Here is a 23243-nt window from a genome sequence, read left to right as displayed (position 1 = left end):
AAAAACACACACTTGCCTTAGCTGCTGACTCTTTCACTGGCTACCTGAAGAAGAGAAGGAGGAATTCTTTCCTATAGAATCCACCCCTCTGGATCCTATTCAATTATTTTTAATAGATAACATGAAATCTGACAGGAGTCTTACACAATTTCTAATTGCAGGATTTGTACTCGAGGTATGGAGTCTTATTTTGCTCCTTGCATCTTCGGTCTATGCTTCACATGACCCTTTGTGGTAAGCCTGAGGACCTGTACATACCCTCTTCAAACTCTCTGGCTGGTTGGCACAGTATACAGATATGTTGGAAATCAGTTCTTTTCTGTGGCATAATTTTTCCAAGGGGGTTGAAATGCTTTGCAAACACTTCTCATTTATCAGTCAATCCATATAGCAAGCCATGTTATGCGAATCCCTTCATGAAGTTCTGCCTGTACAGTGGCTCTGGTTTGGGAGGAGGAAACACGGGGGCTGGGAAGAGACGTCAGGAACAGAAATTGCCTGCCTGACAGAGCTGACCTCAGTTGATGGCAGAATGGTCCCCACATCTTTATCCTTTATGCCTGCTTAGAAGTAGCAACATGCCTTTCCATTTTGTGTAATTATTTAGCTAATACCCAGTAGGATATGTAAGCCGTCACATTGCTGTGGATTTATTTTATTTCAGAGTGATAGTGACTTTATGACCCAATTAACATCAATGTGACTTATTGCACTATTTGTGGGAGGGAGAGGGGGTGCAAGAAGACAAGACAGACGGATCCTATATACCACCATCAACAGGATGACCGCCACACACTCCTGTCCATGGAAGAGGGGCAGTTGGAACCTTTCTGTTCTATTTATCAGAGCCCTGAAGCCCGGGTGACTGTGCTATATTTTAACAGACGAGTGTGTCAAATGTCTGAGGGAAGGAGATACTGAAATAGCGGTGTTAGAGTAATCAATATTTTGGTGGTAATGAATATGTTGAATTTAAAAGATGTCAAACGTCAAAGACGATGACTAATGACTATCTACCTGACTGCAGATGCCGCCACCCTCAAATTACAGGGGTACGAAGGGAGACTGACCCCATAAATGGACCGGTGAGGCCGGCTCCTAATCGCAGCAAGGTTCCCGGAAGCCGGACAGCCCTTGTATTTATAGGAGCAAGCGGCGCAGCCCGCCGTGACCCACGGGCAGCAGTAGAAGCAGAAGCAGCCGAGAAATTGTGACACCCTCCGCCTACCTGGAGCGTTTCCGCAGCGCCTGATTCAGAACCACCGGGGCGGACAGTTCCCCGGCGCCCGGCGCAGGGCGCAGACTGCGGAAGGCAACGTGAGCGCGGAGGGTCCGCGCACCGTCAGCGGGCTCGGGCGGCGGAAGAGCACACTGCATCCCCCTCACACCCACTTGGTTCCTCCCTTTTCCCCGAGGGGCGGCGAAGGGCCTGCGGTGGCCGTCCCGGGCGGCGCGTCCCGACAGGCGAGGGGACTGGCCGGAGCCGCCGCCTGCCTCCTGCCCGCCCCCTGCCCGCCTCCCCTGGCCCTCGCCTCTCCCACTCGCCTCGCCCCGCCCCGGTGGGGCGGAAGGGGGCGTTCCCGGCTCAGGGCCCGCCCAGCCCCTCCCGCCCGGCCCGGGTCTGGCTCCCCATTGGCCGGCAGGCTGGAGGCGCGAGGAGGCGGGGCCCGCCTCTGCTGGCTCGCGCCCGGGAAGGTCGGCCGGCGAGCGCGGGTGGCCGCCGCGTGGAGGGCGCGCGGCGACGCGGCGGGCGCCGAGGAGACGCAGCGGCGACGGGAGCGGCGGCGCCTGGTCCGGGCCGCAACCCCTGCCTCCCGCCGCGGCCCGCAGCCCGCGGCGCCCGAGCTCCGAGGCGCTTCCCCGGGCGCTGGGCCCGAGGTGGCCAAGACGGCGGGCCGGCCGGGCGCGGGGCGGCGGGCGCTGTGCTGCGGGCTGCGCTGGTGGGGGACGGCGGGCCGCGGCGCGGGCCCGGGGCCCGGCGCGTGCGGCTGGGAGGCGCTGTGGGGGGCCGGCGCGCGGGCGGCGGCCGGGGCCATGGCCGAGGGCGGCGGGGGCGCGCGGAGGAGGGCGCCGGCGCTGCTCGAGGCGGCCCGCGCGCGCTACGAGAGCCTGCACATCTCGGACGACGTGTTCGGCGAGTCGGGCCCGGACAGCAGCGGGAACCCCTTCTACAGCACGTCGGCCGCCTCGCGCTCCTCCTCGGCCGGCTCCTCGGACGACGAAGCCGAGCGCCCCAGCCCCGCGCGGGGCCCCGGCGCCCCCGCCGCCGCGCAGGAGTCGGAGGACGACGAGGCTGGCGCGGGCTGGAGCGCCACGCTGCGGGACCGCCCGGCCCCGCGCTTCGAGGGCACCGGCGGTAAGGCGCGGCCGGGGGGCGGGGGCGCGAGAATTCCCGACGCTCCGCGGGTCGGGTTGCGGGTGGCAGCTGTGCGTTTCAGGAAACACGCGAGGCTGCGGCAGCGTGCCGGGGCTCCGCCGAGTTCCTCGTGGGTGGACAGGATGAGGCGAGGCCGCGGCAGCACGGGGGAGTGTACCTTCACGTGCTGGGAGCCTCCCCGCGTCCCGCACCAGAAGCCACTCGCCCCTGGGGGCTGGGTCAGAGTTAGGCTCTCCTAGTTGAGAGGATCCTGAAAACCTGGCGTGTCTTGGGGCGGGGGAGTCATTTTGCGTTGCTGGCCCCAGAGCAAGCCTTACCCGGGCGCCAGGGGTGGGGCAGGTAGCGGTTGGAGCGAGGCCCTGGGAGGGCTGAGAGAGGCCACCCATGGCGTCTTCACTGGGCTTTAGTTTTCTGCAGTTAATCTGAGAAACTTTCCGTGTCCGTGCCTTTGAGGATCTCTTGGGAAAAACAGGGAAGAGTGAAAGGACCAGTTGGGCAGCATTAAGGCGTATGCTTTTGCACCGGAAGGCACTTTCACGTGTGTCCTGCTTACTGTTACGGTCACAGACCAGCCCCTGATACCTGGAGAAGGGCTGGCAGCTCTGGCTGCTTGAGGTCCTCTTTGCTGCCTCTTTTCTTGGGAGGTGGTTTGAAAATATCTCCACTTTCCCCGCGGAAGCTCAGCAGTCTCTGCCGTCTCCCGGAGGTGGAGGCCAGCCATTTGCACTTGTCCTCTGATGCTTTTGTTTCTTGCTCTGCGCCGCCTTCCCTGGCAGCCCCTGGTTTCTGCACACTGTTTTCATGGGTGGAATGGCAGGCAGCCGGTGATGCTGACGACCAGGGAGTGGCCGCGGTGGGCATGATGCTGGGTGAGATGCGGCTTTCCCTGTGGCTCTCCCCGATTATTGTTCGACCGGTCGGGAACACAGCCCATAGGAGGACAGGACCAAGGGACCCCTGGCTGGTGCCTGGACTCGGATCAGGACATCAGGCTGCAGCCTGCTGGCAGGGCTGGCTGGACTCTCAGCAGGGAGTGATCTGCAAGCCTCCAGCAGTCAGGCTGCAGTGTGGATATGCTAAGCTACAGCTGGGCTTCCAGAGTCCAGGTTAGCTGTGCAGTGTTGGAGGTGGGTACATTTAAAAGCAGGTTCTTATCTGGGCTTTGATTAAGAGTGTGGGAGTTTTCAGTCACATCACTCTGTATAATCCTTTTACCACCACCACCCCATATTTTCCAAAACGTCATAAAGTCTTCCAGCCCCAGACAGCTGTTTTTCATATCGGCTCTTAAGAATTTGTACCTACCCAGAGCCCTGGTTTGGCAGGCTTTGTGCAGTGAGTGTCTGTGATGCAGTTTTTGATCTTGGAACACTTGTGATGCGTGTCTGCTTGGGAGGATGCGGCGTTTCCCCTGTCTCAGGGGAAAACAGGGAAATTGTGTTGGGTTCAGCCTGGTTATGAATAAGATTCATGAGTATGCTGGTTTGAGGAGGCAGAACACACTGAAATTTTAAAGAAATATTATGTTTCTTAGTAACCTATAAATGGGAGAAGTTCTGCAGCAGAGCAGTTTAGCCACTGCAGTACAAACGGTCACGAAGAGCAGTATCGTGTGTCAGTTGGCGTTAGGTTCAAATTCTCCTTCCTTCACATGTCCACTGAGTTCACACCTGGACCTGAGAATCGCCCTCAAGCACTATAACCAAAGACCTTAGTGGTTATTTGATGGTATATTTATACCTAGTTTTGCTTTCCTATTTTGTGTAAGAGCACAGCCCTAATTAAGAACTTTCTTCTTCCTTTCAGCACCTTCTCCCTGAGGGAATTTGGGGTAACGTGGGGGGATTAGATTGATGGTTTATTAAGTAAGAATTCAGGTCCCCTGAAACAATGGAATAGGGTTTACGGGGGCTGAAAATAGGTGCAGAAATACGCTGCTGGTGAGAGAAGATCCTTGTGCCTTACTGGTGCGGAGAGAGAAAAGTGTGTTAAGAGGCTTGAGAGCTGCATCCTGGACGCCCTGAGCAAAGAAGGGTCAGCCTGCAAAGTTTACCAAGTCCAGTTGCTCAGACGCTCCAGCCAGAGTGTGCTCCCCACTTTTAAGGAACGCAGCCTGCACCTCCCTCCATCTTTGTTTCCCAGTTTGTTGATGGATCTCACTGGGCTGGTACGGTGGCAAGGAGACCAAGCCAGAGGGTGGCATTTTGATCTGTAATCAGCCCTCATCAAAGAAAACCCCTAATGGAAATGGCTGTTGCTGCTAGAATCAGATGAGGAAAGCAAAGGATTCTAGACTCATGGAACAGGCTTCCTGCCTGCCTCCTGCTGTGAAAAACCACGTAGGCGTCTGTATGGAAATAGGCGTGTGTGCATGTGACTGTCTTAAGTGAAAATGCATTATCGCTTGTGCTGAGCCTGGTTTCTTCTATCAGAAAGAGGTTATGACCGCTGTCTGGGAGCCCTCTTGATGACCTGGAACCCTTTTCAGAGAGTCCCTGTGTAGGAGAGAGACACTGGGCACCACTGTGCCTTTGATCTGCATTCAGAGCCGCCTTTGATCTGCATTCAGTGCTGCCTTTGTCCGGTTGTGGGAGGGAGAGTACACAGTAGGGAGACATTTGATGCCCCGGAGGAGGGGAGGGAGGAGGAGGCATTTCTGTGGTTAAGGTTGTCTTCTCAGCCTGTTCCTTCTGTTTTTTTTCAGTGTATTTAGCTCCCTGGATCAGGCTCTACAGAAGTGCACTTATGGGTGGGGAGGTCCTCTCTCTCACCCCCTTCCCTTCTCTCTCCTCCCGCTGGGTCCCCTTGGGATGATTTAAATACAAAGACCCTGTGTGGATTATTTTAACCCCTGGTGGATGGAGGGTCTGCCTGGGAGCAGAAAGTGGTTACTGGGAGCTCAGGGCCCAGGACTGTCTTCTAACCAGACTCGCAGGGTATCCCCCTAAAATAGCCCCCTCAAGCTGTCAGCCTCGTCTGCCCACCGTGCAAATAACCAGCACAGCATGCAAGCTCACTCTTCGGAAACAGCATGAAATTCAGCTGCTTTGGGAGCTCCTGCCCTTTCTGAGCAGGCTTGTGATTCGTTCTTTCTGAGGAGGCGAAGGAACAGGCAGATTCACAGATGCTCGGGGGCTTCTTCTGTTTGGCTTTGTGGGTCCTTTGTCGTGGCAGGCTGGGATCTGAGCTATTTGCTCTTTCCATGAGAGCTTGGACTTCACAGGAGTTGTCTTCCCATGTCCCATGTCAGCCACCCTCTGTCATCATGCAGTGGGGAGGTGTGACCTTGAGAAGCTGGGGAGGAACGTATGGCATTGATAATTAACACTGTGAAATGTTTTATCTTTAGAGTTTGTTGTTGGTTTATTTGGTTTAGAGTCTTTGACTAACAAGGAAGAAGAGAAGCATCTTTCTCTTAAAACCAGAATTAAACCGAGACCTTCTACTGTAATGGGATTCGTCAGCTAAGATACTGGGCCCCTCTGGTGTCAGGTAAGCAAGCTGCTCCCACCTGTAGCTCTGTGGCTCCGGGGGGAACTCAGATCATGGTGAGCTATGAGATAAATCTCATGCTGTGCTACCTAATACTCAAGCGCATGCGAGCCACGCAGGATTCGGAGAAGGGAGCTTCCTGGCAGGGGTGTTTTGCTCTTTTCCTAGGAGTCTTTTCCTGTGGTGGGGAAACTTGAGCTCACGAGGAGGATAATAACCCACAGTCTGCATCTGTAACTTGCTTTTTCATGCATCATCGCACTGAATCGTCACAGGTACTCTGTGTGGGAGAAGTTCTCCACTTTACAGAGAAAGACAGATGGGGCTTTTCTGCCAAAGTCTGGGGGTAATGAGATTACCTTGGTTAAGTGGTCACCACCGTCTAACTGCTCAGACTTGATAATTCAGGAAAGGTAGTGGGTTGGATATTTTTGTTTGTTTGTTTGTTTTTCACCTAGAATTTTTTCCAGTCAAAAATATTTATATTGGTTTTCATATTTATACGTGGATTTGCCGTTCCCTTTTCTGGAAGCATATATAGTCCTGTGAGGCTTAATGCAGGTATGGATTTGTGTATTTCAGTGGGATTGCAGTCCCACAGCCGGGGACTGAAACAGAAGACCTGGGATTTTATCTAGCTTCTGATTTAATCCCTGCTCCCCTGAGCCATGGTAATGGGAGGTCAGAGCTCCTCTGCGGGGAGCAGGGCTTTGACTATACCAGCACCCTGGGAGTTTAGTGTGGTCTAGTGCTCAGTTTTACAGTCTAACACTCACCTTTATTTTTAAGAGCTGTGAGTGTATATTTTTTTCTTATTAACGAGTAATATATGTTCATTTTAGGAAAAAAACCAAAAAGAAAAATGATAAAATTTAAAGAAATCCCATAATCTCCCGTTACTCAGAGATAATCACAGTTAGCACATTGAGTGTACCCTTTATAGATCTTAGGTTACGTATTATCGGGTGACCTGCTTTTTAGTTCTAATTAATATATTGTAAACATTTTCCATTTAAATTTTAAAGTGTCGTTTTAATGAATCACTTCCCTTTGGGTGGGCATTGGGTTCATTGCCCCCCTCCCTGTTTACATATATATATTTATATTTTTATGCTGTGATAAATATTCTTGAAGTTTAAGTTTGTGTGCTCACCTTTAATATATTCCTTAGCATAAAGTGATCAAAACAGAATTGAATAAGGATTTTGTACCTTTTAACATTTTTGATCTCTCTGGTGAAATAGCATTCAGGAAATGCAGCTACTTACACCCTGGCCAGCAGTGTACCAGAAAGTCCATTAGAAAGCCTGGCTTCTAAGGCGGCAAAGCAATGTGTGATTCCTGCTGGTAGTGTGGCCCTGAGAGAGTGTTCCCTGTAATAAAGCTTACTGAGGTGTGACACACACAGCACACGAGTCACCGTGTGCAGCACAACCCTGCAGCTCCCCGGGTCAGGGTAGAGTCCCTCCAGCCCCTTCCCAGTCAGTACCTAGTACCTCCCTGCCCCCAGGGGTAACCATTCTTCTGATTTCCACCACCATCAATTAATTTTGCCTGTCATTTTGGTCTGGTTCTTTAGTTCATCATGTTATCTGAGTCTTATTTTTATAGTCTTTTTTATTTCGACGTGTAGGATTCCATTGTATAAATACTACAGTTTGTTATCCATTATCCTATCAGTGGACTTTTGGACTCTTTTCAGGCTTTTATGAATAAAGCTGCTCCCAGTATTCTTGTGCATGTTTTTGATAGACATATACATAATTTCCCTGGGGCGTATATACCTAGGAGTAGGATCTCTGGGTCATAGAATAGGTGTGTCGCTTCAGCCTTGGCGCTGTAGACACCATGGGCTGGGGGGTCCTTTGTGGCAGAGGCTGTCCTGTGCGTTGAAGGGTGCTCAGCAGCACTCCTGGCCTCCGCCCGCTGAAGGCCAACAGCACGCCTTCCTCTAGTCGCGACAAGCAAACTTCTCTCCAGGCACTGCCAGGTGTCCCTTGGGGAGCAAAGTCATCTGCAGCGGAGAACCACTGCTGTAGTAGATACTGCCAAATGGTTTTCCAGTTTATACATGCACCAGTGGTGTATGAGATGTGCCCTGTATTCATTCAGTAAGCATGTTGAACCCTGCTGGGATAAATCGATAAGTAAGGCATGTCTCCTGGGGTCCAGTAGGAGAGACAAAGTGAAGAAAAAGAGGTAAGAGTCTGTGATCAAAGTAAACCTGTATTTAGATGGGATTCCAGAGGTACCTCACCTAATCCAGCTGGGTTGCACCTAATCCTCTGGCAGAGGTGGCCCCGAAGCTGCATCTTGAGGAATAAAAATGAATCAGGTGAAAAGGAAGGAAAAAGGCAACTCAAACAAGGGAGCAACTTAGGCAAAGGTTGGGGTGGAAGGTGGAAAGAAGGTATGCCATCTTTGCCTAAGGGCAGCCCCACTCTCCCTTGAGCTGAGCATCCTTACTTGAGGCCTTAGTGAAAATGGCTTGAAATTTGATGTTTGTCCTGGTTACCATTGCAAGAAACTGTAGCTGGAATCTGAACTTGAAGTCCAGGCATGGGTACGGATTTACCTAGCAAATGCTGGATCCCCCAGTGAGGGGAATTTGGCAGGTTTGGCGAGAAATAAGTGCTTAGAGAGGGTGGAATCCGTGGAGAGGCACTGGGGTTTTTTTCTTTAAGGAAGGAAGAGGGGATATGAATGATAACCAGAGTCAATGTGGTAAAACCTTTATGGCCAAAGGATGTATAGTATCAATATTAACTTAGGGTGAGAGGGAGAATGTCATGCTACAAGAACAATAGGATACTTAAAATATCCTGTAATGTAAAGGGACGCTCTGCCTGGATTGGCATGTGGTATAAAGAACTTTCTTCCCCTTGTTCGTGAATTCCAGGAAGAATTACTACAGAAGTATGACTGTCTGGCCATACTTTTTTTGATTTATTAAATGCATACTAAATATTAGGTGTGTATTTAATAAATCAGTTTATTAAAACAATTAGAACCACAAATTCTTCCTCTTCTTATATCATTGCCATTGCTTCCAACTTTAACCAAGACAACATCACTCATTGGTCAAGGCATTGGAGCCTTCATCTGCTGGGATTCCCAGATTCCAGTTTTGTTGATGCCCCGCCCCCTGCTTCTATCTCTCTTCCCATTGGCTGTGGAAGAAGAGTGATCTTTACAAACCGGAGCTCATCCACTCACTTTTCTGCTTAAAACCTTTCAGTGGCTTCCACTTCAAGCCAAAGGGAATTGCCAGGTCCCTCACAGGGCCTGCTAACCTTCCTGTCCCACATTCCTTTGGGTGCCTGTCCTACAGCACTCTCTTGCCACGTGATCTGTCCATCTCAGAGCCTTTGTGCCTGCCAGACCTTCACCTGGAATATTCTTCCCAGTACTCGAATAGCAGCCCTTGCTTGTTGGTCTGGCCTTGGTTCAAATGTCACTGCCTCCAAGAACCTAAAATCACCGTCTTCCCTCTGGTCCCTTTTAGCACCCATATAAGCTAACTCCTTCCCAGGGCTGAGACCTTGGATGTCTTGGTCATGGTTAGGACATGGTAATTCCTCAAGTTCTGTTGGATGAATGAATGAGCAAAAGACTAGATGGATGCGGAAGTAGATTTTTTAAATGGGGGTGGGAATTGGTATCGGTGAATAAATGTTTAGAAGGACCTGTGCGTTTTTAACATCTAAATTGTGGAAGCGTGGATGGGGAAAGAGTTCCTTCCCAGGAAGGCACTGAAGCAAGTCTGGGATGTGTTTAACAGGGATTTCCATCCCGGATGGAAGACTGAACTCGTTGGCCTCTGGGGAACGCGCCAGCCCTGGGCTTCTACAACCTGCCCATTTTCTAGTAGCTGGAGACCTCCAAGACAGGACTATGTTAGGAAGTTGCAGGTAGGCCAGCCCCGCATACCCCTTGATTGTTTAACAAACCCTGTATATCACTTACTGTGTGCCAGATAGCGCGTCCTGAGCACTTTCTAACCTATGTAATCCTCATAACAACCCTGTGAGGTCAGGACTATTATTTTTCCTATTTTTAACATGAGGAAACTGAGTCACAGAGAGGTTAAGTGACACAGTGTGGACTGGTCCCTTTGATTAGGGTATAAGTAAGCATCATACTTAAGCAGGAATGTGGACCATGGTATATGCAGGTCAGATCAACTAATTAAAAATAAGTCCCTTGCAGGGGGCTCTGAGTTGAAGACCATTGTCATTCTCCAAATCTGTCTCACCCATTGACTCTCATCCCAGGCTTTGGCTGCACTTAATTTCCCAGCCCCCTCCCCGTGCAGCGAGAAGGGCCGATGCCTGGGTTCTGGGCAATGGAAGATGAGGCAGAGTGTGGACCCCATGCTCAGGCCTGGCCAGGAGGGAGGCTCCTCTGGGCCACACGTCAGAGACGCTGGGGCCACCAGATGAGAGGACCTTGTGTCTGAATCACCATTTGGAGCACAGCCACCCATGGATCAGTCACATCTGTCATGGACTAAATTTATGAAGAAATGAACTTCTCTCTTTTTTGTTCCCTCATACATTTGGCAGGGGCATGGGGTGAAGGGTGGGTTTTACCGCAGCCAGCGGAGTCCCGTTTGCGCAGATATTGAAGGAAAGAGATGGATGGGGGGAGCGAATTCAAATCAGTAGGGCTCTTGCTGGTCATCTGTGCAAGGATTCACGAGGGGAAGCTGTGAGAAAAAGAGCCTAGAGAAAAAAAAAATGAATTATTTGCATTCTCTCAGTGAAGTTCCCATTGTAACTTTGGAACAGGTGAGAGGATGCAGGTAAGCAATGTGCACGGAGTATTCTAGACGCAATTATTAATTGCACATTGATGTGTTGAAGTGGTAGAGGATTTAAAAGGGGCTTGGTGGTCAGTTTCTGGTGGGGAGCGAGCATGCCCAGGGTAAAGGGCCTGGGCTCTGCTGAGTGCTAGCCCTGCGGTCTTGGGCAGGGGACCCAGTGGAGCTCAGCACTGAGAATCAGTAAAGACATGCGGGAAAGCACAGAGCTGGTGCTTCATTCCAGGTAGCTGATTCTCATTCCTTTAAACTACTTTGTTCCTATGTGGCCAAAATGGACATGATGGATATTGTGCTACATAGAAGGTTTTCAAAACTTTTCAGCAACCAGGAACCTCAGGACAAAACCAGGGGGCTCTCTTTGAAGCCGGGGTGAGAGGCCCCAGAACCCACCCAGCTGGCCTCCCCACCCTCTCTGGCAGCCCTCAGTCGTGTGGCACCCTGTGAGGTGCTTCAGGATCCCTCTCCCGTCTGTCGAGGGCCTTCAGCTGGTGGAACCCAGGTTGGATGTGGAGAGAGACTCCACGGGCAGATAGATGATAGACATCGGTGAGATGCAGTTAGTGTCCTTGCCTCTGCTGGGCCCCATCCTCTTTCACATGGTGGAGAGGAAACCAGTAGGTGAATGCAATATTGTTTCAGAGCCACCGAAAAGCTTCTGTGGCAAAGGCGATTAAAAATTTAATTACTTTAGAAGAACCAGAGAGGGAGGAGACCTGTTTTCTCAAGTTTGGAAAACAGAGTTACAAAGAGAATATAAGGGATTGGGATATATATAGGATAATTTTCTGGGAAGAAAAAAATAGAAACAAGTGGAATCATTTAGAGAGTGGTTAATGAAGGGCTTGCTTATGTGAGCTCCTTCTACATTTGGGGAAGTGGAGAATCAGTAGTATCTTAAGCTTCCCTGGGACCCCCGCTGTGTCAGTGGGGTGTGCTGAGGAAGGATGCTGAGGTTCCATGAGTGAGTAGACCTTCACTTCAGAATTCACATTTGAAAAAATCTACCCCTTCTTCCTCATCTGCTTGTAATGATGCTTGCTTCCCTTGGGCCCCAGTGTTTGAGGTAAATAAAAATGTTCCATTTGGTTTGCTCTTAACACTATTTTATTTCAGTAGAATTCCCAATCAGGCTTCCTTGGCTAGCTGAGAAACTGGACCACAGTTATTTCACCTGAGGGGACATGCATTCAGAATTCCAGTGGAATCTGGAAAATTACCTAATTGGAAATTGGCGATATAACTCCAGTGAGGATTGAAAGAGGTGAATTTTAGGTAAATATCAGCAAGTGTAAATTCACACTGTGTGTCACACATTGATAGACACATTGTCTTCAAGAAGTTTGGCAGAGAAGAAATAGAAAGATTTTGAAAAGATGAGGGTAAGTTCAGGGAGATGGCAGATTCCATCAGGGAAGTTGGAGTGGCTGGCTGCCAGGGTGCAGCCCAGACTCTATGTGAGATGCTTTGTTGGGAGGGAGGGGGACCTGTCCCAGCTCAGCATCCAAAGCGCCGGCTCCTGCAGGGCAGCTCCAGGCACCCAACGAGATCCTGTCTGGTCTGACAGAGGAGGCACTCAGTGAAATACCCTCCCCACTGTCTTGCTGGGCTCCTAAGAGCAATTCCCAGTGTCCCTGCTGCCAAAGGACCAGTCAAAGCCATGTGCCCCCTGGGGTGTGCCAACATTCTTTCACCTCAGCAGGTTAGTGGCGGCAGGGCTGGAAAACGTTTAAGTACAGTTGCCTGGAAAACTAAAGTTAAATGGCCCCCCAAAAGAAAAAAGCTCTTGAGTTCAGACTTCGTCTCTTCTTTTGAATACACTTCATTCATGTGGCCTGTGATGGGCCAGGCACTGTGTCAGCAGCTGGGGCTTGAGAAATGGATAAGGAAAGCATGGTGCCCAGCCCTGAAGGCAGGAAGTGCTCAAATACTTGTGACCCGTATGGTATGTGCTGTCATAAGAAGGGCTTCCTGGCTGTGGGCGCTGCCAGGACCAGCGCTTCTGTAGACCCGTAAATGTGACCGGGACACGGCACCAAGGGAAGCCAAGGATGGTTTGCTCAGATACCTGCTCCAGAGTGTCTCCCCCGGGATCGGATCAGGAACTGGGCAAGCGGGATCGCTCTGGATAGAAGGATCACAGTGCCTAAGTTCTGACCCGCAGCCGATTCCCGTTTCCATTAAGGAGTCCAGCTAAAGGTGATAGTGACAACAGAGTATCTTACCCTAAACTTGTTACTGGGAATAAAAAAGTCAGTGATGGTTGTGGAGTTAAAAAGAAAAGGAATACTTCTTTTCTTGGTAGTTTTCATACTGTGCAGTCTTTTAAAAATTATACACATGAACTATCTAATTTTATTTACATGCATTAATATCATACATGGTTTTTAACTGCAATCCTGTTTTACTCTTTTTTGTTAGAATTCTCCTCACTGCCTGCCTCTGTGTAGTCCGTGTTGACAACTTGTTGCTCATACGCAAACACATTTGTGCATATACATCATGTGTAGGAGTTTTGGGGGTCATTGTTTAACAAATACAGACTCACTTCATATACCTTTGTATTATGCTCTTCTCATTCAAGAATACTTCATCAATAACTTCCTCCTGTTCCTAGCTTACTTTATTTTTATAAGGAATGGCTGCCAAACTTTTATCCAATGCCTTCATTTTTTTTCAAAATGCATTTATCGCTGTGGTCCTATTTTTTATTCACATTTAATTTATGGATGAAGTAGATGTCACTGATTGCCCGGTATTGAGATTCCCTTACTTTCCTGGAATATATCCAAGTTGGTCTCTTTGATAGATGGCTGAATTCTGTTGTTTGCTGGTATTAGTTTAGTGTTTCTGTAGCTAATCCATCCTAAGCCAGATTTGTTCATTGTTTCCCCCCCTCATCTCTCTCAGGTCTGAGTATTAAAATAATGCTCAGCTTCATAAAATGAATTGGCTTATTATTGTCTAATTGCCTGTTGCCATTCAGCGGTGGAATTACGCGTTAGATACAGCTCAGCTGTGAACCTGTCTGGTCCCGGTACTTCTGAATTTTCCACGTCTTGAATCATTCTGATGATTTATGTTTTCCTAGGAAATCATCTATTTCTTCTAGGTTTTCAAATTTGTTAATGTAAAATTTCATGCAGTGTTGCAAAATGGTTCTTTCTGATTTGCTTTTGTAATCTGCACTTGCTTTTTGTTAGAATTCTCCTCACTGCCTGCCTCTGTGTAGTCCGTGTTGACAACTTGTTGCTCATACGCAAACACATTTGTGCATATACATCATGTGTAGGAGTTTTGGGGGTCATTGTTTAACAAATACAGACTCACTTCATATAGCTTTGTATTATGCTCTTCTCATTCAAGAATACTTCATCAATAACTTCCTCCTGTTCCTAGCTTACTCTATTTTTATAAGGAATGGCTGCCAAACTTTTATCCAATGCCTTCATTTTTTTTCAAAATGCATTTATCGCTGTGGTCCTATTTTTTATTCACATTTAATTTATGGATGAAGTAGATGTCACTGATTGCCCGGTATTGAGATTCCCTTACTTTCCTGGAATATATCCAAGTTGGTCTCTTTGATAGATGGCTGAATTCCGTTGTTTGCTGGTATTAGTTTAGTGTTTCTGTAGCTAATCCATCCTAAGCCAGATTTGTTCATTGTTCCCCCCCCTCATCTCTCTCAGGTCTGAGTATTAAAATAATGCTCAGCTTCATAAAATGAATTGGCTTATTATTGTCTAATTGCCTGTTGCCATTCAGCGGTGGAATTACGCGTTAGATACAGCTCAGCTGTGAACCTGTCTGGTCCCGGTACTTCTGAATTTTCCACGTCTTGAATCATTCTGATGATTTATGTTTTCCTAGGAAATCATCTATTTCTTCTAGGTTTTCAAATTTGTTAATGTAAAATTCCATGCAGTGTTGCAAAATGGTTCTTTCTGATTTGCTTGTGTAATCTGCACTTGCTTTTATGTGTCTGTTCTCAGCCCTGGTCTTCTGTGTTTGTACATCCTCTCTCTCCACGAGCCCCTCCTCTCCTTCGCCTCCTTCCTTCACTTTCTCCACTTTTCCTCTCCCCCCATCACCCACCTTCTCCCTCATACCCTTAATTGGGCATGTGAGGTTTTTCTGTATTATTGATCTTTTCAGAGAATCAGCTTTGAGGGACTTCCTGGCGGTCCAGTGGTTAGCACTCCGAGCTTCTACCGACGAGGGCCCAGTTTCGAGCCCTGGTCAGGGAACTAAGATCCTGCCAGCTGCTTGGTGCAGCCCTGCCCTGCAAAAAAACAAATTAGCTTTGAGTTTATTTGTTGCTGTTATTTTTTTTAATTAAATAATTTATCTTTGTTATAACTTCTTTCTTTTGATTTATCGAGCTGTCCTTTTCTAATTGGTTTAGATGAGTACATGTTTTTTTATTTAAAAAAATCTTTAGTATCAAAGGCATTTGACACTAAAATATCCTTAGAGTATAACTTCTGGTGTATTCTGTAAGTTTTGGTATCCTTTCCACTGCTTTCAAGATTTTTCCCATTCCTCCTTTTGATTTCTTCTTTGACCTAAGAGTATATTTCTTAATTTCTAAGTAGTTAAGATTTTTTCTTACCTGATTATTTAATTCTAATTTTATTGGATTGTGATCAAAGAGCTGTCCTTTAAATCTTTAATTTGAAAGGTTTGTAAAGGTTTTCTTGGTTGCCAGATATCGAGTTAATCTTTACAAGCGTGGCATACATAGGTAAGAAAAAATGTATGTTTTTTATTTGAGGGAAGTAAGGGTGTCTGTCTGTTTCTCTATCCTCTCTTTTTCTTTTTTTCTATCTAGATATTCCCATTTGAAGAGCTGAGTTTTTACCACATGCTTGCATTTTTAGGAGTCTTTAGCTGCCGTGTTGTTTGGTGCATGCGTACTTATACCTTTTATATCTTCCCGCCAAACTGTGCCTTTAATAATGTCCCTCTTCATCTTGTTTAGTACCTTTAACTTTAAATCCAGCTTGGTGGCTGTTAATTTGCCTTTCCTGCTTTCTCCTCCCTTGCATTTGCCAGGTATCTCCTTGCCTGGTGCATTCTTTCCAACCCCTTTTTGCCCCTATGTGTGTTTCACGGACAGCATATAGATGGATATATATTTTTGACACAACATGATAGACTCTTTAGTTGGAGAAATCAGTCTGTACACACTTTTTTTTTCCATTTTATTTAGTTTTTTTAAAAATTTTTTTAAGATTTTTTTTTTTTTTTAACATGGACCATTTTTAAAGTCTTTATTGAATTCCTTACAATATTGCTTCTGTTCTTTATGTGTTGGTTTTTTGGCCACAAGGCATGTTGGATCTTAGCTCCCTGACCAGGGATCAAACCTGCACCCCCTGCATTGGAAGGCAAAGTCTTAACCACTGGACCACCAGGGAAGTCCCTGTACACACTTAAAATGATGACAAACAAGCATGATTTTATTCCTTCCATATTATTTAATTCCCTTTTTTTTCTTACTCTTTTCCCTGTTTTTGGTGTTTTGATCAAGTTGTTTATTCTTCTTTTATGCAATAAATATGGAAGTTCTTTCCATTTGGGGGATAAGAACTTTATTGAGATATAATTCACATGCCATACAATTTACCCATTTTATGTGTACAGTTTAGTGGCTCCTAATGTATTCCCAATTGTGTAAACGGTTTTAGAACATTTTCATCATCCCCAAAAGAAACCTTTAGCCATCACCCCGAGCCTTAGGCAATGGCTAATTTACTTTCTGTCTCTATAGATTTGCCTGTTCTGGAAATTTCATATAAATGAAATCATACAGTATGTGGTGATTTGTGACTGGTTTCTTTCCATTAGCATAAAGTTTCCAAGGTTCATCCATGTTGTTGCATGTGTCAAAATTTCATTCCTTTTAAAGGCTGAATAATATTCCATTGAACTGATGTATATACCACATTTTGTTTACGCATCAGTTGATGAACATTTGTATTGTTTTCACTTTTTTGCTACTATGCATAAAGCCAAAACCTTCATGTACAAGTTTTAGTGAGGGCATAGTTTTCATTTTTCTTGAGTATGTAGCTAGGAATGGAATTGCTGGGCTGCATGGTAACTCTCTGTTTAACTTTCTGAGGAACTGACAAAATGTTTTACAAAGTGGGTGGCCGCCAGCAGTGTATGTGGGTTTCAATTTCTCCACATCTTCATCAACACTTTTTTTTTTTTTTAAGATTTCTTTTTTAATGTGGACCATTTTTAAAGTCTTTATTGAGTTTGTTACAGTATTGCTTCTGTTGTATGTTTTGGTTTTTCGGCCGTGAGGCATGTGGGATCTTAGCTCCCCGACCAGGGATCAGACCCACACACCCTGCATTGGAAGGCGAAGTCTCAACCACTGGACCGCCAGGGAAGTCCCGTTTTTTGGTTTTTTGGTAGTAGCCATGCTAATGAGTGGGAGGTGGTATCTCATTGTGGTTTTGATATGCATTTCCTTAATGATTAGTGATGTTGAGCATCTTTTCATGTGCTTGTTGGCCGTTCATATATTTCTATATTGTAGAAATGTTTGTTCACGTTTTTTGCCCATTTTGTCCAAACGGGTAAACATTTGCCTAAAGCAGGACTGAAGCCAACTGTAGAATGAACTTCTAGGATAAAGATACAGTCTGAAGTTTTGCTCTTTTAAAAAAGCATTTATATTTTACTAAACATTTTAGATGTCAAAATTCTAGAGGTTGACAGGATAGTACAGGAATAGCAATTTCTCAAAAGCTGTCGGTGGCTTTCCTGTACCCGTAGTTGCACCACTGCGCACTCGTGAACGCTTGTGTTCACTTCCTGTTGGGCTGGGGAAGGGGCAAGGTGGTCGTGTCTGCCAACACAGGGACTGTGCCAGTGACGGTGCACCTTCCTCCCTCACAGTAGCTCTTGAAGGTAGAGACTTACCTTCTTTTCATCTCCTAGACTTGAGGACTTGGTCAGTCTGTGGGGTGATGCAATGTCATTGGCAAAATCCCACGAACTGAACCTTGGTTGACTGCTTACAGGTATTCTTTGAGTATTTTTTAGGAGTAAACTTCAGATGTTGCCTCACTTGTAATTTTTACTTCTAATATTTCCGACTGCGATTGCTACGTCCTGCAGTCCCTGGAGGAAAAACTGGGAACGTGGCAGTGGAACAGTGTGTTTTTCTTCCACGATAACAAAATCATTTCTGAATTTCTGTCTGCACCTCAGATTTTGGTATACGAGCATGGATATGTGCATGGATTTTGGCGTCTTCCCGAGGAGACGATGCGTATCGCGTAAAGAACACTTAACGCTCTTGTGACACGTCAGTCTGGTGACCCAGGATTCTGCAGGCCAGCCAGAAAGGCAGGACCGGGGGTAACTCCCTCACCACTGTAGGCTTTCGGCGTTCAGAGGCCTCTGGGTGTGTTTGCAACCTTCACACGTGTGCTGTGCAAGATGCAGAAGGAGCACATTAATTCAGCGTCACATTTTCCAGGAGGAACTTCGTAACTGGGATTCATAGTTTGGGTGATTCAATAGTTATTCGTCTTCTAACTACTGAAAATGGCAGTTATTACCCACATGGTAATCATTTCAACAGACACTGTGAGGGTAGCGTTAGTTTCCATAGGCTTAAAACTACGAGACGTTGTCTTCTTAAAGGGCACTCTTGTAAGGTTATTTTAAAACTTGACTAATGGAAACAGAATTATTCTGTAACACTTTCTTTTCTTCATACTCTATTATTTTTAATAGATTGAAAGTGATTTATTGTGGATGTTGTCATAAATAATTGTAGAATTTTTTTCTGTTCCTGAATTTTTAAGCTGGCGGAGTTGACTTTCTGATTTTAATTCATCTTCACTAGGTGAAGAATTCACAAATAGGACTTTTTCTTGAAATACTCACAGCCTGAATGAAATTGAATGATTGTAAAATTACATTAAATTCTCAAGGGCTGTTTGCTTTAGTCTTATGAAAGCTAGTGCATGAAATAATTCTACAGAGATTATAATTTTGATATAATCTAAACTATTTTTCTGCCTTCTGTCATTACTTAAATTTTATGACTCAGTTCTAAAGGATAGATGTTTTTTCTAAAGTTATCTGGACTACGTACGTGTAATGTTTATATTAACTGTCATTCTGTTTCTTGATTTAAGTATTTGAAAGCTCTTAATCTTACTACTTTTTTTTTAAATAAAATTGTCGGCTATTCCAATCTTTAATTACTGCAACATTTTACTCATACCAGTAAATATACATTTGTACTTTAACTTATAGAATTTCACCATAGAAAGCTCATAAGTTTATATTTTCAGCCTGAGTTATGTCTAGAATGCTTAAGTGTAGTAGAAGTGAATACTCAGATATTAATAACAAATCTGAATTGCATGCCCTGTGCCTTGTGCCTGAGATGGCCGTACTGCTTAGGCGTGATGAGAATCTACATGACTAAATGGCATTGATCACCCATTACTTCAGGGGTGTCAGAAATGACATTGACGCAGGTGTCAGCCTTCAGCCTTGCCAAGGCCAAGACCGTTCGGCTCATTAGTCATCAGTTTTCTCTCCTCTTTGCTCCATGGAGTGTTGGTTCTATTCCATTTGTTGTTAGAGCTTTTCCTTCCTTGTTTTTCCTCTGCTGTGGTGCCTGGTGCCTCACAGTATATACTCTGAATTCTTGTCTTCAAAGACCTTTTCTTTTATCATGATAGCTGAGGAGGCTTTATCTTGATGCCTAGGGAGCCATTTTCAAGTCCCATGGTTCCCAGATGTTATCTCACCATCCAGGCTGCTCTGACATCCGTCCACAGCCAGTCCATGTCCATCTCCATGTTCTGTTTCCTTTTTAGGTACGAGTTCATTCTGCCTGAAGAACAGTCTTTTTTTTTTTTTTTTCTTTTTTCTTTTCCTTTATCCTTAGATTCAGAAACTTAACTGGCATATGGCTCTTGTCTTATCCCTTATGTCCAGAGCTGGGTGCCCTGTACTGCCTGTCCTTCATCTGTCCTTTTCTCTCTCTCTGTCTCAGGATGTAGCTTGAAAGTCTCATAGCCTGTCCCTTATGCTTTTCATTTCTTCATACTCGGGCTTTCTGCTTTATTTCTTGGACTTGATCTCCTGAGTCAGTGATTCAAGGATCATCTGCAACAACCTTCTCGTTCTCTTTGCCTGAAGAGTTGTTTAGTGGGGAAATCATGTTTCATAGTTACAGGAAATCCTTTTCCCCCCCGTGTGTGTTGCCGTTGCATCTCTTTGCGTGCTGTTTTTACTATTTTAATTAAAATTCAAGTTGGCATCTGTATCTTCCCGCAGCGCTCTCTCCCTGAGTGAGTGTTCTGTTTCTTCCGAGACATCATACTCCCTGTGCTGTGAGACCCCTGGAAGGGCGACTGTCGCTCTTTGTGGGCTGGTGGGGCTGGGTGGTAGAGAGAAGGCAGCTGACACCTCCACGGCGGACACCTGCAGGACCTCCTGCTTTGTCTCTCAGGCTCCGGGGCAGGAAGCCCCGCCTCTTTTCCAGCTGTTTCTCTACCTGTGGAGCCTGGGAATCTAGGTGAGCACCCAGGTGAGGCTGACCGTCCTCCAGGTCCACAGATGTCCTCAGGCTTCCTGCAACTGGGGCTCCGGGGTGGTCCCTCCAGCTTGAGGCAGGAAAAGGAGGGGGCAGGCTCCCCTCCACCCGGACCCTGCGGGTCTCTGCACAGGGGGCCTGGCGGGGACGGGGAAGGGCTATGTTGGAGTCGCCGTGTTCTTTCAAAGAGAAACGTCAAAGACTTCACCTCAAGGAAAAGCATAAAGGTTTATTGGGTAGCCTTTAAAATATTTTATTGCACACTTGGATGAGTATTGTTATCCCCATTATACAAATGAAACAGGCTTTGCGAGGTTAAGGGATGTACACCATAAGCACTAGTGCCGGAAGCAGGGGTCTAACTCGGCGGCTTGGTTTCTTTCCGCGAGAAGAGGCCTGGCACGCAGTGAGCACGCCCTTGAACGTTGGCCCGTACTCTCCTGTACTGCTCTGCCATCCTCACGGTTACAAACCTGTGGGTGCTTTGGAGGAAACAGTGGAGACGTGGGTGGCTTTCCAATGAGATTCATGTTCAGGGCTTCCGTTCCTCAAACTTTCTTTTTTGGTGGCGGGGGGGGGGAATATAATTGCTTTACAACGCTGTGTTAGTTTCTGCTGTACAGTGAAGTGAATCAGCTGTATGTATACATATATCCCCTCCCTCTTGGACCTCCCTCCCCCCCCCCCCCCCCGCCCCCCCCCTAGGCCATTTCTGCTGTACAGTGAAGTGAATCAGCTGTATGTATACATATATCCCCTCCCTCTTGGACCTCCCTCCCTCCCACCCCCCACGCCCCCCATCTAGGCCATCACAGAGCACCGAGCTGAGCTCCCCGAGCTATACAGCAGGTTCCCACTAGCCATCTGTTTTACACACGGTAGTGTATATATTGTCAGTCCTAATCTCCCATTCCTTAACTTTCTAACAAGGACTTGGTCTGGTAGTTGCTTGGATGAAGAAAAGCCATTAAGGGCAGGGGTCTCCCTGAAGACCCTCATTCCGGAACACCAAAGTCCTGACCGTGTGAGCAGTGGCTTGAAGTGGCCTTTGGCTGGAGGGACGGGTGTTCAGCTGGGCCAAATGTTACATAATTGAGGCCTGTTAAACGTTGTTCTTGCTATCATAAAAGACTTTTAGTTTTGGACTTTTAGCATCGCTTAAAATTATTTTGACCTATTTTCCACGCTTTCTACGTGGAGATTAAAAGACTAGTTCCTCAGAGCCAAGAGAAGGTGGCCCCAGTTTTCTGGCCTTGTCTTGGCCGGGTTCCGTGACCTTCAGCCAGCCCGTGCGTCGGCATCGGCCAGATAGCTCATCAGACGCCTCGGCAGTTTCTGGCTTCATATCGGGTGAAGTTTGAGGGTGTAAAGAACTTTTTGAGTCAAAATCCCCAAGTCTGCTCTGAGTCCAGCCAGAATTTTGAGTTCTCAGACTCCCCAGCCTCCGGTAATCCACTTGGCAAAGTAATTTAACCTGAGCCTCAGTTGTCTAATCTGTAAAATGGGGACGTAGTAGATCCTCACAGCCTCGTCGGAAGGCATAACATGTTTGTAAGGTATCTGTGTCTGACCCTTAGCAAGTCCTCCGGCAGCATTTGTCCCTTTCCCCTGCTCTGTCTGTCCCCTGAACCCTTCCCAGGCCTTTCTTAAGGGTGAAGAGGAGAAACGCTGGGCCACGTGGGCAGCTTCTATGGGCCCCCCAGGCTCACTCCCTTTGGGCGACCAGTCAGGTGTGCACGTGGGTGTCGGTTTCCTTTAGAATCAGTTCATCTGGACAGCGTTGCTTGTGAGAAGTGTGGATGTAGAATATGTTGAGTAATGTTTGGCACAAGCTTTTCTTTTTTCAGGAAAGACTGGGCAAGTCTGCGAATTCACAGGTTTTGGCGGACGCCCCTGCCTCTGTCAGCCATCACTCCTGGCAGGGACTCCGTGGCTGGGGTCCTGCTCTCTTACACTGTAAGGCAGTTCCGGCCCTTGGTCCCCCTTCCCCAGGCCCCTCCGCATCACACTTCCGTCCAGGTGCCTCTCCCGCCTCGTCTGGGGTCGGCAGGTGTTTGCTGCCTGGGCACTGCCGGCCACGCAGATGCCCAAGGCCTCTCGTTCGGGAGATGCCCGGGTAGCAGAAATCCTGATCAGAAGATGAGGAGGCGTGAAACCTGGTTACTTATCGATGCCGACGTGTTTTCAGTGTTTCTTTAACCCTCCGGAAGTCAGGGGGAGAGAGGAAACTCTATACACTTCTTTTCCTTCCGGGTCTGGCTGCCATCCCCGTGTTCAGAGGAAGAAACCTCGCGCTGGATCCTGGCAACCCGGGCAGCTCCCCGGCCTGACCGTGGCAGGCCCTCGGCTCCGACGAGCCCCTCCCAGCGGCCCCTCTCTGCCCTTGAACTTGGCCTGTGAAGGGTCTGCTGTCCGCCCGTCTGTCCCCAGGCCGCAGGCACTGAGCTCCTCCCGCATGCCGAGGACGTGCACGTTCACGTACCCCGCGGGCTGGGAGCGGGCCGCGTCTCGTGGGCGTTGTGTGCACCCCACGGCCGGGGGTGGCCTGTGACCCGGGGACCAAAGCCAGCGTCCTTTCCTCACATCCCACAGCCTCCCTAAAGGTGGACGTGGCCCGTTCCTGCCCGACAGTCTGCACGGGGCTGCCCCGCTGATAAATGTCAGGCGTCAGGTGGAAGGGACAGGGTGAGTGCTGCGGGGACAGCGGTGCTTCCCAGGTCACTGCGGACAGCACACGCCTCTCGGGATGATGGAATCGCCTGGGCTTTCATGTCTCGTCACAATTCCCAGCCCTGTGCCTTGGTAGCCAGGTGACCCCCTCGGAGGCAGGTTTCTCATGTAGGAAATGGAGGCCCCTCACCCTGCCTGACGTGTCCAGCGTTCATAAAGCCCCTTCCGTGGGGCCTGCATGTAACGAGGCACCCAGGAAGTGTCGGCCCTTTTCCTGTTCCTGGTCTCCTGTGTCC

General features: G+C 47.7%; 1 protein-coding gene across 2 annotated transcripts in view; it reads left to right on the top strand.

The window, feature by feature from the left end:
• Positions 1-2034: 2034 nt before the first annotated feature.
• The window catches only part of PGBD5 (piggyBac transposable element derived 5), an 81250-nt gene continuing 60041 nt past the window's right edge, over positions 2035-23243 (top strand). For both annotated transcript variants that reach the window (XM_024117078.3, XM_024117077.2), the window contains exon 1: positions 2035-2356. In XM_024117078.3, the coding sequence (XP_023972846.1) occupies positions 2035-2356 (322 nt within the window). The remainder of the gene's footprint in view (positions 2357-23243) is intronic.

This window comes from Physeter macrocephalus, chromosome 20, assembly GCF_002837175.3.
Source record: "Physeter macrocephalus isolate SW-GA chromosome 20, ASM283717v5, whole genome shotgun sequence".
In the NCBI taxonomy this organism is placed as follows: Eukaryota; Metazoa; Chordata; class Mammalia; order Artiodactyla; family Physeteridae; genus Physeter; species Physeter macrocephalus.
This window is presented reverse-complemented; position numbering and strand designations above follow the sequence as displayed.